The sequence below is a fragment of the Rousettus aegyptiacus genome, unplaced genomic scaffold, assembly GCF_014176215.1.
Source record: "Rousettus aegyptiacus isolate mRouAeg1 unplaced genomic scaffold, mRouAeg1.p scaffold_m13_p_4, whole genome shotgun sequence".
Classification (NCBI taxonomy): domain Eukaryota; kingdom Metazoa; phylum Chordata; class Mammalia; order Chiroptera; family Pteropodidae; genus Rousettus; species Rousettus aegyptiacus.
The window spans coordinates 43082332-43101529 of NW_023416307.1; the positions used below are offsets into that span (position 1 = coordinate 43082332).

General features: G+C 45.4%; 1 protein-coding gene across 1 annotated transcript in view; it reads right to left on the reverse strand.

Moving 5' to 3' along the window:
* Positions 1 to 3460: 3460 nt before the first annotated feature.
* The window catches only part of MASP1 (mannan binding lectin serine peptidase 1), a 65945-nt gene continuing 50207 nt past the window's right edge, over positions 3461 to 19198 (reverse strand). The window contains exons 10-15 of the mRNA XM_016136290.2: positions 15734 to 15871; positions 12168 to 12281; positions 11087 to 11272; positions 9260 to 9327; positions 7135 to 7234; positions 3461 to 6685 (exon numbers count right to left, since the gene is read on the reverse strand). Of these exons, the coding sequence (XP_015991776.2) occupies positions 6495 to 6685; positions 7135 to 7234; positions 9260 to 9327; positions 11087 to 11272; positions 12168 to 12281; positions 15734 to 15871 (797 nt within the window). The 3' untranslated portion in view covers positions 3461 to 6494. The remainder of the gene's footprint in view (positions 6686 to 7134; positions 7235 to 9259; positions 9328 to 11086; positions 11273 to 12167; positions 12282 to 15733; positions 15872 to 19198) is intronic.

Consider the following 19198-nt stretch of genomic DNA (forward strand, 5'->3'; position numbering starts at 1 on the left):
AGGCGAAGGTGGCAGTGGACTGTTTATACCTGCAGCTCAGAGGAGAGGCCCAAGCCAGAGATGGAATTGGAGTCATCGACATTTAGGTAATACTAAATGTCATGAGATTAGATGAGATTATTCATGCAGAGCCTGGGGCTATCCACGTAGAGAGGTTGGAAAGGAGGAGAAAGGCACAGGGGAACTATGGAAACTGAGGCACAGAGAGCATGATTTGCTTGATCTTTCTGAGACATTAGGCAGCAGAGCTTGGCCTGGAGCCCGGGTTTTCAGAGTCAGTATTCAGAGCTCTTCCCACTGGCCCAAAGCATTTTCTCTCTCATGGTACCCACTTACTCCATGAATTGGAATTCTGCCTGTGTCCCTTGCCTGAGACATGTTGTTTTATCAAGTTTGAGCAAGACAGATTTTTTGTCTCTTTTTCTCAGCGTGTTTGAAGTATTTCATAATTTTACAATGCACTAACATTAAAAGGCTCAGTGGGAGGCCTAGACTGCCAATGGATTTAGGCATTGAACATGCAGACTCAGACCAAAGGGAGATGTCGTTGGAATTGTTTAAAGAAAGGAGTCTATTGTCTTGGATCCTGCTGACAGGCCGGGGCCGCGTGTGAGCATTTACTGGGAAGGATTAAATAACCTAGACAGTCCCAGGAGATGGAAGATGGAATAATGTCACAGGACAAACAGCTCAAGGGGAGATGAGAGTCCGCACTTCCAAAGCAAGTCAATGTCATCTGAGCCCCGGGCCTAAACTACATCTGCGCATACCCTTCAGGTTCCCAGAGCTTGCTCCAGATGGTGCCGGCCTATTGGTACAGATTGGGGATCATAACCTGTTATTTTCCAGAGACCTCTACTGGGACTGGGAGTTGTTGTTGGAGGAGATATGTTTCCGCCCATGCCGATCGGTTCATTGTTCAGCGTGCTTGCTCTGGGCCCCGTCCAGGCTTGACATACCTTCTTGTCATAACTCTGTCTTGTCTTAACACCCCGTTCCTCAGAGGGAACTCCCTCAGGGGCTTTGTGATCTGCCTAAGTGTTGAAAGTGTGCTGGCTCTTTTTCCTGTGATCAGAAGCTCATTGCTGGGAATTGAGCCTGTGTTTTAGCATCCAAATGACGTTTTTTTTTTTTTATTTTCTTGAATAAAAGGCCAACACATACCAGATGCAGGAGATGGATGTAAAGGCCCTGTTTATCGCCTCCCTTCAAGTTCAGAGAACCCTGTTCTTTCCTTTCTGGGGACGAGCACTGATGCCAGCAGGTCACAGAGAGACCAGGGGCCTGAAAACCACGACTGCCTTTCTGTTTTGGTCCCTGCTCTGTTTTTTCTCTACTTCATTACTAATTCACCCGGAAGTATTAAGAAAGACTGGCCCTCTTAAAACTGGCTTCTTTAGGCCCAGCTCTAGATTCTCAGAACCCCAGGTAGCAGTTTCCTGTCCTCGCTCTTCGTGGGCTTGCCTTTGGTCATGAACCAGAGGGTCCCTTGCCTGATATTCAAAAGCCATCCTGAGTTTCCCCTCTAGCCTTTTTTTTCCTCAGTTTATTGTGCACTAATGCTTCGTATGAAAGGTTAAGCTGATCACATCTCTCCTTGGTCCCCAAACCCCAAATGTCTCTCCATTCTCAAAAGCAAACTGAGCATCCCATGCTGATACTTCTGACCTTCCCATAGGTGTTCTTTTTCCTCCCAATTTGTCTGGCTCTCCAGGGACACTGAGTCACACACTTTCCCCAAACACTGCTGCCCTTTCACCTTCCTGATTTTGCATATGCTCTTCCCCTACACCTGGAATGCCTTCCCCTTCTTCAGTTACCACTGCAAAGTAAGAGACTATTCTTTCCAGGAAAACACGAATGCAGAAACATTTGACCAAGGGTGTTGCTGAGAGTCACAGAAAAGTTCTGGATCATGGGCTGGAGCAGCAGGTTGCTCGCCTCATCTAATGTCCTTTTTCTGTTCCAAGATGGCATCCAGGATGCCAATGGCATTTAGTCATCACATCTCCTTAGGCTCTGCATTAGTTTTCTAGGGCTGTAATAACAAAGCACCCAAACTGGATTGCTTTAAAAAAAAAAAAAAAGAAAGAAAGAAATTCATCATCTCACAGTTTTGGAGTCTGGAGGTCTGAAATCAAAGTGTTGACAGGACCAAGCTCCCTCTGGAACCTTTAGGGGAGAATCCTTCCTTGCCCGTTCCTAGTGTCTGGTGGTTGCTGGCAATCCGCGGCATTCCTTGGCTTGCAGCTGCAAGATTTCAGTCTTTGCCTCCATCGTCACATGGCGTTCTCCTTCATGTGCCTGTGTCCCTGTGTCTCCACTTCTGTCCTTAAGAGGACACCAGTCATATTGGATTAAGGGCCTACCTGCTCCAATATGAGCTTGTCTTAACGAATTACATCTGCAAGGACCCTAGTTCCAAATAAGATCATATTTGGAGGTACTAAGGGTTATGACTTCAGCATATCCTTTTTGGGGGATACGATTTAACCCATTATAGGCTCCTCTTGGCAGTGACATTTTCACAGACTTTCCACAATGATCATAACACGTTTCTTGGTTAGGCCACATTTTAACCTCACCGTGCTTCATTCAGTTTGCTCACCTATAATAATGGGGATAATAATAGTACTTTTGCCACAGATTACTGTAAGGATTAAATTAGAGAATTGTGTAAGAGCTTAGTGCAGTCTCAATCAGATAGTAAATGCTCAAAAATGCTAGTAGTTAATGCCCATAGAATTTTTTATATTTGAGCTAAGTTCAATTTCTAAAATTCTTTCATTCGTTGATTCTTCTGATTCAACAACCCTCAGACAGGAGTAGGGAAAAGATTTTTCTGCCAGTTTGTAGATGGGGAAATTAAGTGGATAAGGGAGTCAAGTTATGCTGCACTAGAACCTAAGTCTCTAGGTTTCGAGACCCATTCTAGATCCAGATTGGCCACTGTCTCTGCTGCCTGAGTTGTACAAATTTATCCTCTTAGATTTTGGCCTACCTTTGCTTGAAGGGCTTCTTGGGGTGCTGATTATTTGATTCCTGTCACCAGAAAATAAGATCAACTCACAGCAGAAGGAAAATACATGCTCCAATCCATAACGGGCCACTCAAACATAATGCTGTGTTTTTTGAACAAATTAGACACATGATCCCCCAAAATGTTTTTTATATCCTAAGAGTGGCTGACAACCAAGAGCCTCAATTTGGATGCTGAAAAGTCGATATCCTGAGATAGTCTGATAATTCATAGGAACAATAGGAGAAGGTGTTTAATCAGAACTGACCTGAAAAACCTAAGACATGCTAGTGTATCGATAATACAATCTTTTCACCCTAGTCTTTTTGTCTCTCTTCATGGTACCATGGTGCTAATCACATATGGAGAGATATTGACAAATAAAAACACAACTCATCAGAATCATTGGCACATGAAAAACATACAAGCCAAACAGGACGCTTTAACTCAATAAAGATGTTTATTGGAAACAATGTGTAGTTACCCACAATAGCTTCTGTTGCTAATGAAATTGGTATGATCATTATTGATAACAACATTCATAGTATTAAATCATAGCTTTAGATATAAAAACTATATTCTAGGGAGGTGGGTTTTGGTTGCATAGAAGAGACGTTTGTAAGAGATGGCTTGTTTTGAAGTTGGAATGGGTTGCATTTGGAGGTAGTGAGGTTCCCATCACCAAGAATGTTCAAGAAGGAAGTCATGAAGTTAGACAAGATGGTCCTAACAAACACTCCAACCCTCTGCTTCTATGACTCTGTGAGAGACTTGGGTTGCTTAGACCCTAGCAGCTGTGCAGGGGCTGATACGCTTAGCAAACGCTTGTGGACCAAGAGTTGGCCAAAGTTCCACAGCCCATTTAGACATTCCCTCAAAATAAGGATGAAGTTGCAACTGGAAGAATAAATGGGTTAGACTGGGCACAGCCAGAAGTCAATACAGATATCCTCTACTTTTTGAAAGCTTGCTTTACTTCACGGCACTTTTACAAAAGTATGTTAGTACCTATTTCGCTAATTGAAAGAAATCTGAAGAGAATTTTCACTTTGAAGAAACAAACAAAGTAGCATTTACTGTTTTACAGTGAGCTGTAGCAGCGTGTAGGCCTGAGCAAGGAGAGTGGCCCCACCAAGCTCCTTTCCTGGGAACTACACTTGACCTCTTAGCATCAGCCACCATAGCTCTGGACAGTGTCTGTGAGCATCTGGGCTTTATCTTGAATTCTTTTGTGCATCAGTAAGCAAGATGCGTCCTTAGGTAATTACTCCCTTGCTTTACAGCATTTTGGCTTATGAAAGGTTTCATAGGGACAAGACACTCTTCTTTCAGATAGGGACAAGACACTCTTCTTTCAGTTAGCAGGAGAAACCTGTATTTGTATACAACATTCTGAGGCCATTCAAAGTTCCATCATTGACTTGAAAAAGAAAGGCTCTTTTAGATATTGGTTCTGATCCTAATAGCAGAACATTGGTCTACTAGACATGTTGTTTTTGTGAGAGCAGCTAGTGTAATCTGAGGAAAGCTTGAGGGGACATTTATTCTTGCTTTCCTTCTACCTAGAAGGTCTCCCTGTCTTACCTGTGGAAATGGCCACCCTTCTTAAGGTTCAGCTCCAGCATCATCTCCTCTGGGATTTTTTTCCTGGTGTTCCTTCCTCCAGCGCCTCTTTGCTGCTCCAACACCTAGCATTTGGCGGGGTTAGTTTTGTTCATGGAGGTCACTTGTGTATGTCATTTCTCCCCGTTGAAGCCTCTGGAAGGTAAGGATCATGTTCCCTTCATATCATTTGTTTCCAGAGCAGCCAGCAAAGCCTGGTACATGATGCTCGCAGATAGTGTAGGAAGGTATGGTGTTTTAGAATGGCTTAGGACATTTCCCAAACTTTGCATCACAATTCTTCTTTGGTGTATGAAATAGAGCTCCAGCGTGCTTGACAAATGTCTAATGGAAATGGGTACCACAATCATCGTCCCTTTACAGAATGTACTGCAGGGCAAAGAGAGGTAGAATGACTTGCTCGTAGAATCAGAAGTAGGCTGTGAACTGCTGCCCTTGAGCATTCACACCAGGGCTTAGTGTCCATGAGTTCTCCTTCCTCAGTATCTCCTCTCACCAAGAGACCCTGAATGACGCCAGCAGCTGCAGTTCAGGTCAAGAATTAAAACCTCCCATGAAGACCAATTTTGATAGAACAGAAGATGGCGACTTGGGGCTTCTGATCCTTTGAAGGGCTTAAATCTCAGAGCTCTCAAGGGGATGAGGTTTCTGGAAGTTTCCTGGGAGAGGAGATGCCTCTCAGAGGGGAGAGACATTCTCTGGGGAAACACGACCATTCGGGGCTACAGTGTTCAGGATGAGGAATCAAGCAATGGCTCTGGGGATCAGCTGTATACACAGGGAGAGAGCGTGCAGGGCCCGAGTCTAGCCTGCCAGAGGTGACCTTGTGCAGCTCAGGTTCTCAGCAAGGGAAGGGGACTGGGCCTGGAGCAGACACTCTGCCTAGAAATAAGGAAAGGTCCCATGACCAGCACATTGCCTGGGCTATGTCCTTGGGAATCAGACAAGGGTGGTTGTTGATGCTGCTGCAGTATTTTGTTTGCATCAGAAAAACTCTATGGAGCCCTAAGGTAATTTTTGCTTTTTGGTTACTTTGGCTTTAACTCACCTAATCAAGGAAAAATGGCTTCACTAGATCCCGGATTGTCAGAGCTCAGAGAGGGTCCTTTGGGATGAGGGAAAGGGACCTGTATAGAGTCATGCAAGGGGACTGAGGGCAAGAGATAGTTCTGCTTTCCAACTGACCTTTCCCAGTCTCCTTTCCTGCCCTGCTTCTCACAGGCACTCTTAGAATTTGATGTCTGACTCATATTCATAAGTGCATCGCTGTGGGACATGCTGTAGGACCAAGGACCTTGTCTCTTTCACTTCTTATGGGGGGCAGGGATTGGGGTTGGGAAAGGTGCATGGTAGCAAGGAAGCACAGAGCATTTGGGGACTGATGAAAGAGATAGTCAAGGTTGAGGGGAAGGGTACACATTGATCAGCCCTAAGACTCAGGCAGGGTTTGTAGGAGAACTTCACCTGCCTGGTAGACACATTCTGCTTAGTCACATTTATTGAGCATTTAGTTTATGCCTTCACTGTGTTCAGTGGTATGTATATATTAATTAATTTGATCCTCATCAAACTGTTATGAGGTAGGTAAGGTATGCCATTTCCATCATATTGTCAAAGAAACCGAGGCTCAAAGAGTAGTAAGTGATAGAGCCTTGATTCAGCCCTGTGCCTGAGTACTCAGCTACTCTGCTTCTTTAAAGAGAGTGAAAAGGGGCCTGAGACACCTCCATTATTGGCCAGTAATGAATGGGCTGAATGAGGTGGGTAAAGGGCAAGGGTGTTTTGCATTAGATAATTATCCTCTGCTGCTGCCTGACCAGGTGTAACGGGGGACGGGGATGAGAAACTGAATTCAGTTCCTAACTTTGGTGACCCTCTGGATCCAGTCTTTGTTGTGGTAGACGTAGGAATATACTCCGTAGTGGTCCTTCTTTCCACAGTCGTCGCCCCAGGACACTGTGCCCACCAGGTACCATTGGCCTGTCTCTTTATCCAGGGTCACCATGGGACCTCCAGAGTCACCCGCACAGGCATCCTTCCCGCCTAAATAAAAAGGAGATGCAGGTTAAAGTAACGTGTCCTCTTCCCTCTCCCCAAATTCAAAGGAGACGCCTCCCCACATCTGACTCGTAGTTCAGAGAATTGGACACGAGAGGGCGCAAGCAGACCATCTGACTCCAAAGCCTGTTCTGAGCAGTACTGGCTCAGGCCTCCGCAGAGCTTAGTGATTTTAGAAAGCGCAGGTTCGACTCTTGTTTCATAGGGAAAAAGCTGGGCTTGGAAAAGGGAATAATGGAAATTCCTTACGCTCTTCTCTCTGATGCAGTTTCTCCAGCGGAATCCTTCCTCTCATGACTGCCCCCCCCCCTCTGCCTCTCCCCCTCCCCCCCTCTGCTAGACCCCAGGCTCTCCAGGACTTGGCTGCTGGGCTCTGCATCCCTCCCTGGCTGGTGCTAGTCTGCTGTATGCTATATGCTAGCCTCTTGACTTACCTTCCTTCTCCCCAGCGCAGATCATGTCCCCGGTGACTTTTTTCTTCAGCGGGGCATAGGACTCTTGGCAGGTACGGTGGTCAACAATTGGGATTTCGATCTGGAACACAAGGCCACTGTTGATCCCACTCCTGGCTGAGGAGTCCCTGCTGTTCTGACTGACACCCTTAGAGCTGGTTCCCCCCCATTCCCTTCCTGGAAGAGCCTGGGTCTAGTGTAGACCTGGTCTCAGAAACTGCCCTACAGAGCAGGTGAAGGAACACAGAATGGAGAATCAGGAGATTCGTGACCAGGTATAGTCTCGGTCACGAAATTGCTGTGTGACCTTAAGCAAGTCATTTGCCATCTCTGGGGCTCAGTTTTCTCATCTATAAAATGGGGATAATAATACTTGCCTAGTATATGCATTATTTCAAATATAGCAATGTCTGCAAAACCTATGGTCAGTCTTCTTTATCCCCACCCCTACAGTTACAGTCTGTGGGCCTTGGGGCATGCAGCTTAATCACTGTTCTTCAGACTTTTGAGAGTCTGTTTTCTGATCTGAAAAATAGAAGTCATAATATTTGACATACTAGTCACATAGAATTTTACAAAGAGGAGATCAATAAGCAGATGCTTTGTAACCCACAAACAAAGCACAAATATAAGATATTGTAGGGTTACTGCTGCTCACCTTGTAGCAAGCATTTGCTTACACTCTCCTTCACCACAGTATGAGCTTCTATACACCGGGTCAGTATCTTGTCCATTTCTATCTTATATAGCTTGGAATACATATATGTGTATGTGTGTGTGTGTGTGTGTGTGTGTGTGTGTGTGTGAATTGAGGTGATAAATTGATACGTGAAAGTAAGGTATTCTGATTATCATTGCCCTTAATTCAGTTTGGGATTAAATGTTGGCATGGATGTCTGGAACAAAATGAGGAAACATATGAGTCTCAGTCAGCCAAACCAAGCACTGAATGGGTCATATGGTTCAAAAGTGCAGCTCCTGTTGGCCTTTGCTAGCAGGAGACCAAAGGCCATTCAGGTCTCTCTTGGGCCATGACCTTCCCAGATAAGTAGGGAGAAGAAGTCAGGGCAGGGTGGTTCTGAGCATATGTCCTCAGCAAACTATCAAGTGCCTGGTTAACTCTATTTATTGTTCAGGTATCATTTAAGTGGTACTTCCTCTGAGAAGCATTCCTGTACTCTGAAGATGAGGTCAGATCCCCTATCATATGTTCTGGATAATCCCACACTTTTCCTTCATTACATTTATCATGTTAACTACTTTCTGTCTCTCCCACTTAACTATCAGGCCAAGGAGACCAGGGACCAGATTTGTTCTTTTATCCTCCTGCACACCTAGTAGCTGCTACAATGTCTAGTACATGAGAGGTACCAAATAAACACCTTGGAGTTAATGAAGGGATGAATTGTTGTTGCAAATCCAAAAATTTAAATGGCATGAAGAATTAACCTATGTTGAAGGATTTGGAAACTAGTTGTGGCAGTCATAGAACTCAGTAATGTCAGAGTCAGGTAACTCTTGGGGACATCTAGTGTTTCTGCTAACTTTGAAGCTGAAGATACTGTACTATGGTCTAGAGAGGCAAGTGACTTGTTTCAGATCACCCAGCAAGTTAGTGGGAGACAGGACGTGGAGCCATGTCTCCTTACTCCTCGTTTAGTGTTTTTTTTTTTTTTATGCAGAATATGAATGTGAACTTTTAAATGCAACAGTCCAGTTCACTACTGCAAAGACTGTGGCTCTCAAGAGCCCATTGTTTGGCTTATTCTTGTTTAGTCTGTATCGAGTCTTTATCATATATACAGATGGGTCATCCTTTCAGGTGTCCAAGTCTGCTGTTTTCTGCTAGAATTTCCTTAAGCTGAGCCTTTAATAAGCTATGGAATCAGTGAACAACGTTCAGAGATCAGAGACTCATGCAGAATAAACAGATCAAGTTTGCTGGGATTCAAAGTCCCAATGAACTTTGGAGGTGAGTGTGGGCCCCTGATGTCTCTCTCACCCACCCCCTGCCCAAGTCTCCGAGTCCCTAAAGGGCAACATGGAGCAGGAAAGTCTCATGCTGGCAGAAGTGTAATTTTCCTATAGGGCATAAATTGAACTTCACCTCCATCAGGGTCTCTGGGAACCTTTGCAAGAATTGCTTCCCCCAGCCACTGACAATGACCATGGCCCCTGGAAGAGAGAAGACATAGTGAGAGCAGAGAGGCTGCTGTGGGGTTTTCGGAAGGTTGCATCTTGCAGCCCCATCATTCTCTGTCTGTGGAAGAATGGTTGAATTTGCCCCCTCAGAGAAAGGCAGCATGGTGGGGAGGAAGACTGCTGGACGGGACAGTACCTGCAACAGAGGTCTGGGCATTTGTTTCCATGAATTGTTAGCTGGTTTATTTGTTTAGTTGTCTATTCTCTCCCAATCCTGACCGGCAAGAAATCTAGGCTCCATGACAGCAGTCATCTCATCTATCTCGTTCACTGCTGTATCCCCATGCTTATAACAGTGCTGGCACATAGTAGGTGCTCAGTCAATAACTGTGAAAAAATTAAAAGTCTAGCCTAGTCCACAAAATTCTATGCTACCTCTAGCAAGCCCTCGCCCCTTTCTTCCCTCTGAGCTTCAATTTCCCTATTCATAAAATAAAGGTATTCTCTATTTTCCCCAACTCTCCAGCTTTGATAGTCTAGAAGTCTATGAAGTTGGCCAATCTTGGGATTGTGGAAAAGGGCTGGGTACTGATAGAGTACTTATTTCTTCACTTGAAAAAAAGCCTGGGCCCTGAAAACAGCATTGGGCTTTAAGTCAAAAAACCTGGATTCTAGCCCCAAACCTGCTTCTTATAAGCTGTATCTTGGGTGAGTCACTTTACCTGCTGACCTTCAGTTTTCTCATCTAGAAGATGGACTCCAATACCGCCTCACAAGACTTTTATAAGTAGTAAATAAATTAATGAATGTAAAGCAACTGGGGCCTGGTAGGTATGTGGCATCTGATGTATCAGAGCTGTATCTGTGCCTTTCCTGATGGCTCACTTTCCCTAAATACTTCTCAGATTCCATTCAGCCATTTTTGAAATAACATTTTTTTTTTTTAACTAAAGGAGTTTAACTATGATGTGTCACCACCGAATTTAGAACAGAATGAAAAGGAAGCCAACTGCCCTGGGTTGGACACATTTGAGCATATTATTTCATTTACATGTCACGACCACCTGATAGGGTATTATCCTCAGTGTAGAGCCAAAAGACTTGAGGTTTGGCAACTTCCTCAAAGTCAACCAATTAGGAAACAGTGGCATGGGGGTTCAAACCTAGGCTGGTGAATAAGTTATTGTCCCTCAGCTCCAAACTTATCCTTCTATACTCTGCTTTGTGATACTGTGGGTGAGGCTCTGAAATGGCAGTTCCAGGAAGTCTTGCTATTCCTATTGGCATCACCCTAGCAATGGTTGGTTCCAGCTACTTTCCCTAGCAACATCAGCACAGGACCTCTTCCACGGGAGTCTGGAATCCTGCTGCACAGGGTCCTGTCCAAGCTTCTAGGGTCTGTTAGTCCACCCTCTTTGTTGCTCCAGCCCCAGGAGTGGTGGTTTCTTCCTGCAAGTACTATCTCTATTATCTCAGCATTCCCCACTTTACTTCTCTAGTCCTCTAATGCCCTGTATTAAATTCTCTTTGTTACGATAACTAGTCTAGTTTCCATTTTCCTATCTGGACTCCAACTGATATAGTACTTACAGTACTGGTCAAACCTGCCTGTTTACTGTGTGTGCTTTGGAACCAGTTCTGACTTGGCTGTTTTGTGGGAGGCAGCTGAGGAGTCACACAGACACTGTCGGCTGGCTCAATTGGCACCAGAGCCTCACCAACGCTGGAGAAGAGGTCTCTGTGGAGGCATCTGCTTTTCTGCAGAGGCAGGATCAGGGGCAGGGAGGGGTACCTTCTCCTGGGGGCCTCTCAGGTAGACAGATAGGCATCACGAAGTCGTTCAGCACCGGGCCTTGTGACAGCTCCACCAGAGCCACATCATTCTCAAATGTCTTGGGGTCATACATGGGATGGAGGAAGATGTGTTGGACCGTGAGATGCTGTTCAGTGTCATCTGATCGGAGCCTCCAATGCTTGCCTGGGCAAGAAGAAGGCACATGAGACATGAGGGTAATAGAGGCACAGAGGATAAGGTCATACACACCTTGCTCCCTGTCAGCACCCTGTTCCAACAGTCTGTTTCCAGCCTTAACTCTTTTACTCCCCAACACCCCTTTCCCCAGCCATCCTACACTCCCTACCCTTCTGCATGTATTCTCTTGGGCTCCTAGCCCTGTATTTCTTCATGACCCAGTCCCATTGCCTTATAATACTCATTCCGGTGCTCATTTCCACATGTTCAAATCATACAATCACCCTTCAGTGCTTGGATCATGTGTTGCCTCCTCCATGAAACCTCTCCAGTTCTTGAGTTAGATTGTTCAGTTAGAAGTCTTTTCCCTATGAATTCCTATGACACTTTACCTGTTTCTCTCTTATAGAACTAACTGCTTTCTTTCTTATACTTAGAGGTCTTTATGCTCATATTTTGTTCCTTTATTAGACTGTAAGCTCCTTGTGGGCAGGAGCTAGATCTTAATTATAGTCGTGTCCTTAGATGCTGGCATAGTGTTGCAGGTTAGTGTTGAACTGAATTTAATCAACTGGTGGTCTTGGTTTTATGGAGAGGAGGGGAAACTTAGATTGTATGTGTATGATCCACTTGAAGCCATGGATTCATAGAAGCCTGAAGCATCTTTGGAAATGATCTAGACTGGCTTTTTATCTTACCATTGTAAAACAGAGGCCTAGACTTCAATGACTTTCTCATTGTCCCACCAACTAGAAATCATTGACCTGGGCTTCACTCAGGCCCCTGGACCCCAGTCCCAGCTCATTCTTCATCCCAGGTGTCCTGCCATGGTGAGTGAGTGAACACACCGCATTCCCAGAACTTATAACTGGCTTCAGGAATCAGCTTGCCCCTCACTCACCCACAATGATTTTGAAGTCAGAAGGGCTTAGCAGGTATAAGTCGAGTGGGGTTGGGTCCAATGAATCCAGTGAATAGTGGAGGCAGTGAGCCGCGGTCACAATCCAGTTGGAGCCTGAGGACAGAAGTGTACACGCACACTGCCTGGCACTGCCCCATCCTGCCACCTAGTGTCTCAAGCCGAGGGCCTTCAGACTATCCCAGATACCCCTCTCCATTGCGTTTCACAGTCCCAGGTTAGACACTCATATCCTAATCTGTGATTTTATCTGCCTATTCCAACTGAAGCTAAGACTGAACATCCTAAACAGGGTTTCAGGGGTTCCTTACGCCATAGGGTATGTGAGCTCCAGATAGCCCCATGTAGATCTACAAAGAACCTGGTGTTCACTGGCCACCAGGTTCAGGCCTTTTGGTCTCTGGACCATCAGCAACAGCCTCATTTGGAAACTTCTTAGAACTGCAGACTCTCAGGCCCCATCTTGGATCTATTCAATTGGAATCTACCTTCAGTAGGAACATCTGGGGATTTTAATAAGATACTCAAGTAATTCTTATTCACATTAAAGTTTGAAAAGCACTGATGTAGCATGGTGCTTCTCAGCTGCTGGTGCACATTAGAATCATGTGGGGAATTTAACAAACAAAACAAAAATATAATGCTTAGGCTTGAAGCCACACCAGCTAAGTTATGGGAGTGCGGCCCAGGCACGAGTGTATTTTAAAGTTCTCCAGATGATTCTACTGCTCTGATTCTAGCTTCGCATTTTATAGCTATGGATCCTGTGTCAAGCGTGGATGTCTAGGGCCACTAAGAAGGGTAGCGGCAGGTCAGGGCCAGACCATTGCTATCTTGACAGTCGGCCTAGAGCATTTCTCATATCTCCTCAATAGATAGGTTCTTCCCCTTTGCTTAATATAAGATTCGACTTTGGATCATCCTTAAGGTGGAGCAGATGACAAGTCCGTAAATCACTAAACCCAGAGGCATACATAACCAGATAAACCAAACAGAAAGGAAGGCACCAGGACTTTTGGGTGGGAGTATCAGGACATAGTTTAGAGTCCCAGGCAGGGGTACGTTTCTGGAGCAGGTTCCAGGGTCAATGTGGCCCTCTCAGAAGCAGCTATGTGCTCTGGCTACTGGGTTCTGGATAGAGCTCCACAGCCCACCATCTTTCCCTTGGAGACATTTTTGGTCTCTGGCCACAGCTGGGGGCTGGTTGGCAGAATTTTCTAAATTGATAAAATGGGATGTGGTAGCCAGGTAGGAGAGCCTACCTCAGAGCAGGGCTTTGGGCCATTTACATGAATCCAGGGTGTGTAATGGTGAGTCCAGAAATGAGGCTTTGCCTCCTAGCTCTGCAAGTGCTCTCAGAGTCTCAGAGCCAGGTTCTCTGCATGCAGCCTTCAGTGTGGACATTGAAATGTGATGCCTTCCATCCTTCCTCTGTTTCTCAGGCCCTTTCCTGCTTCCTCTGCCCTTTCCCATCCCTCCCTCTCTCTACAAAACTGAGGAGAAGAGAGAGTCTAGATTAGGTGACTGATGAGAGAACTTGTAGCCTGGATGAAGATAGAGAAGTCGACTTCTAACGTCTTCAAAACATAAATAATAGGGAATAAACATGCAGTAGATACACTTAGCCCTCTGCTGGTTCCACATCCACAGATTCAACCAACTATGGATTGAAAATATTTGGAAAAGAAAGTTACAATGTTACTGACATATACTATGTAGTTAATCCTAGAATGATTGCTTGTGTCCTGAACATGTATGGACTTTTTTTTTTGTCATTATTTTCTAAACAATACAGTACAATAACTATTTACATAGTATTTACATTGTATTAGGTATAACCTAGAGATGATTTAAAGTATACAGGAAAATGTACGTAGGTTATATGTAAATACTACACAATTTTCAATAATGGAGTGGAGCATCTGCAGATTTTGGTAGCTGAGGGGTAGGTCCTGGAACCAATCCTCTGGGAATACTGAGGAATGACTATACAAATATGCACTGATTTTTAAAACGGTGGGCACAGAATCCATCTCTTTTACTCACCTTCTAACAAAACTAAGCAATGCCTAATGCAACAGTCTTGCTCCCTCCTCTTCCCCCGCCTGCTCCTCCTCACCATCTCCCTGCTTCTCTTCTGACCCTTTCTTCTCTTTGGGTTCCTCCCTGCTTTTCTGTCTTTCCTGATTTCTTCTCTCTCTTGGGTATCCATGAACTAGCACCTCTCTTCCTCTCATCATATTTGTCTCTCTCTTTTATTTTCCAGGTCTTTCTCATGTTTTCTGTCTCTCTTTCTGTCCTCTCTCTAGCTGTGTCTTTCTAACCCCTCCTCTTGTCCTTGGTCCTTACCCCTTCCTGCTTCTTATAGGGCTGCCCGTCACAGCTGTGCTCACTCTCCATGTCCCTTTGGGAGTCTCTAGAGAGTGGGATCATTCACCTTTGTATTTGCGGTAATTCTAAGATCAATTCCTCGCAGAGGAGGTCTAACACCTGGTTGCCATCTCATGTATCCCAGGGTGTATGGACGACAGCCCTGTCCAGGCCTGATGCTTCCCCTTGGGGATCCCTGTGAGGAACTGTTCTCACCTGATTGCATCCTGGAGAAAGTGGGTGAGTGAGAGGTGAGGCCTGCAGCCCAGGAGCTGCCCAGGCAGATGTAGACCCATCAGGACCTTCTACCTCTGTGATAGGATCAAACCAGGAACTAGCTGTGGACTCTAGAATGCTATTAATTTTTTTTTTCTGTTATGATGTCAGAGCTGAAATGGATTTTAGATTGTTTAAATCAAACCATGGCAGGAAGATCTGTCAGCCATTCCTTTCCTACCCTTGCTCCTACTCCCACCACATTCGATCCTTTACAAAATTCTGAAATTCCTATTTCGTAATACTTTGGAAGCTGCCTCATTTTCATCCTTCATCTCCTGTCCTTACTCTGAAGCCTAATGACTTCTCTCCGCACTATTGCAATAGCCACCTCACTGAACCTCTGGTCTCCAAATCTACTCTGCTTTCAATCCACATTGCCCCTGGAGAGAACTTTTCCAGAACATACTTATCAACCAGCAGTGTTCAGGATAAAATCTAAATTCCTAATCAGGTCATTCAAGGCCTTTGTAAATCTCTGCTCCCCTGACTTCATCAGGGCAGTTTCCTGATTCAACCTGATCCCACAGTTCTAGTACACCCCGCCTTTGAGCTGCACATAAGTGCCTCCGAGAGGAAGCACCAGGCCTGGATGGGGCTGCAGTCCATACACCCTGGGATATGTTTGAGGGGCTGACTATCTGACCCTTCCCCAGGCCAGAAACTGACCAGGACTCAAGAGGTATTTGTTGACTCAAGGAGCCAGCTAGAATAGGAACGTACGGCTCCTGGCTCCAGCTAAAGACTCTTTCTACTAAACTGCGTTTCTGAGCCCTACTACTAGTGTGGACAGTGATTCTCAGTGAAGAAATCTTGATCAGTCTACAGAAAGAGGGTCGAGTCCCTTCATTTCCACCGTGACCCTTAACCCTGGGCCCCCATCCCTTCCACCTTCTCCTTACCTAGAAGGGAGCCCCCACAGAAGGGCTGCCCATTCAGGTGTGACAGCATGGCAACCCAGGGTGTGGTACCCTTCTGGGCCGGGCGTCCATTGAAGATCCTGGCCATCAGCTTCCGAGAGAACTTGGGGAGCCCACACACTGCAGCCAAGGAAGGGAAGGACAGATCACATGCTGGGCTCCATTTTTCCCTTTGCCAGAACTACCAGTTCATCGCCCTTTGTTAGGAACCTCTATTATTTTTTGACTATCCAGCATTCATTGCCTCTCAGTGATAGCACCCCAATTTTCCTCTAGGAGTGACTCTTCTTCCATTCTAAGTCTATATATCCTGGGTTGCAATGACTTTACCTCTGGTTCTAGGGCTAGAAATGTGACCTAGACCTGACTAACTAAAGTGCCTCATCCTCTGGTCACAGAAGTTGCTCAGACACAGGAAAGAAAGTCAGTCAGTCCAGGCCAATAAAAACCTGACTTGTGAGTTTTGGTGAGCATATTAGAGAAAGAGAAGGCCTTTCTCTGCTGGGTTGCTAAGCTGCTGGCTATGAGCCCAGATCTGCCAGCGATTACTTCACGGAGAGTCTGCTGAGAATGATGCTACTAACGGTGAAAAGTGGAGCCAAAAGATGAGTAAAGCAAGAGAGAGTGTGCATTCTGTTATTCGAGCTCCTTCATCTAACCATACTTGAAGCTTTTTGATACAGACTTTTCAGCTATAGGAGCCTATAATTTCTCTCTCTCTCTCTCTCTCTCTCTCTCTCTCTCTCTCTCTCTCTCTCTCTCTCTCCCCCCTGCCCCGCCCCAGCCCCTCCCTCTGTCCCCCCTCTCTCTGGCTCTTTCTTGCTCTCGATTTCTCTCTTTTGTTCTCCCCCTGAAGGTGTCTATGCTGTGTTTCTGTCACTTAAAATGAAAGAGACTTGACTAATAAAGAAATTTCATGCTCTCTACACAGAGATCTCTCCTCCTTGGCAAAACCCTGCCTCGGGACCTTGGAAGACACCCCACTATTGTCTCCCAGCAGGGTCTGCCTGCTCCATACCCTGTTTCCACTGACCTGGATTCACAGACACTGACACACAAAAACTTTACAGCTGAACAGCCCTTGGAGACCACCTAGTCTATCCCTCTTATCATGCAGCTAAAGAAACTGAGCCCTAGAGAAGCAAATTAACTTGCCAAAAGTTATCTGATAAGTTAGTGGCAAGACTTTACTTCTATATCCCCTGACTTCCAGCTCTGGGCTTTCTCCACTCTGGCCAGCACTGCATGACTTCCCTGAGCCCTCATACTTTAAGTCCGGGATCCAGGCAGCCATCTACCTTCTTCTCTCAGTACCTGTCACCAGGCTGCTGAGTAGGGCTGGGAAAATCTGAGATGAATGTTTTGCAACCTTGCCTGCATCTTCAGCATCTCCCAGTATCATCAATTCTATCTGCTCTCAACCAGCTGCCCCAAGCTAACCTCCTGTCCCCATTCCCAGAAGATACTCAGAGCTCACCGGGTATGATCTCCCCCAAAGATCCTCCTCTCCAACTGCTTCCTCTGTAAACTTTTCTTCGGAATTAATTTTGGGCTTTGGATCTCCTCACTTCCAAACCCTTGGGGACCTGGCTTTGGGAATTCTCACCCCTTTCCTGTATTTTGCCTCTCTCCTTTGTTTATGCCTCTAAAATATGGTCAGGTCTTCTCATCCTAAAATCAAACTTCTATTTTCCTTGCTTCCTGTTTATTTCAAAGTCTCTTCTTCTCTTCCCTTCCACAGTAGAGCTTCTGGAAGGAAGAGTCGACACTCAGCCTCCACATCTTTCCCGTGCCTTTGGAGGCAGAATTGGAAGCACAAAGCTGTGTATACATTTGGAAGTAAAGAGGCCACTTGAAAATTAAATAGATCTACAAGCAGAGATGGAGACAGAATGGCCCTGGGCCAATAAATAGAACTTTGAGAGTAATATATACATGTATAGATAGATACTATTTGAAATTTAATCTCATGTATTCTTCATCCCTAGGAAGTCTCCTTGCCCTGTAACTCCTCACTATTGAAACTGGAGCATTATTGTTTTAGCTGAGACCAGATACAGCTTTCACGTTTGAAAGAGCAAAGCACAAACCAAAGTCTAGAAATACGAACTTTCATTTGAAAGGGTTGTGGTAAAAGACTTGTAGGTTTCAAGGAGCCAAAACCTGGAGAATTGAGCATATAACTTTTACTCTAAGCCATAAAGGAGGATGTAAAGGCAATTTCCTACCTTGGGAAAAAAGATACAATCTGAAGAGAAGACTGGAGAGGGAGGTAGAGAAGGAAGGAAAAGGGAGGGAGGAAGGGAGACATAGAGAAAGGGAGAGAGAGGAGGAAGAGGACGAGGAGAGAGGGAGGGTTAGGGACCTGACACACCAGCACCTGGCCCGTTCCCTGGCTTCTTTCTCAGAGGTGGCAGTGATGACTGGGTCCCTGTCCCTGGGGAACACCCAGCCTGGAGGCGTTCCTCCGGCCTAGCCTGCAGAACTGTTGACTACTTTTCATCCCTCTTGACACTTTCCCTCCTTGTCTTCTGGAGGACTTCTCTTCCTGTGTTTCTGATCTGTTTTTATCACTTCTTTCTCGTCTCTCTGTGCCTCCCATGCTGGTGTCTTTCTTGTTTGGTCCTTACCCCCACCCCTCTTTCTTTTTTCCTGAATATATTCAATAGACAATACAATACAATCTCCCCGCCATGCTACCACACCACCTATACCCTGATAGATTTCACATCAGTGTCTCTAATCTGCCCTGTCCTCTGAGATGAGCCTTCCTTACTTCCCCAGCTGGACTGCACATAAACTCTCGGAGCACAAGAAAACTAAGCCCTGGTTTCCACCCCTCCCCAGCCCTCTCCCCTTTGTTATTACAGATGTCTATTAATGTCTGCATGGGCCTCTCTCTGGTTGCCTCCCTTTCCTGAAACCCCATATTCAATTAGCCATTAAACCAGTAAAAAATCACCAGGAGAAGCAGAGAGTAATGTGCCTCCTCCATTCCATGTCACAGTCTGCTCTCTCCATATAACCTCATGACACCTCAGTGTCTCAAGATGTCACAACGTATAGTCTGAATATACAGAAGAAAGTAAAAACCCAAAATATAATAGAGCACAATACATGATAACTCTCAAAAGCAGCTACATATAAAGTATAAAGCATAATTTAGGATTCTTTTAGTTCCCAGTAGTGTAAAAGGCATGATATTTTCATTACGATACAGTCTCCAAACAAAGGCACAGCAAGAATGCATCCCTTGGAGAGCCCACACTAACAGGTTAGTTTGTACATCCCCATAGCCTGCACCTGCTCCAAGCCCTGCTGAATACACTACTTAAATGTTTTTACTCTCCCCCTTCCCCAACATCTGCACTGTCACAGCCTAGGTCTGGTGGGTTTTTGCCATCTCTCTAGGATCATTACAGTAGCTTCTCAGCTGCTCTCTCTAGC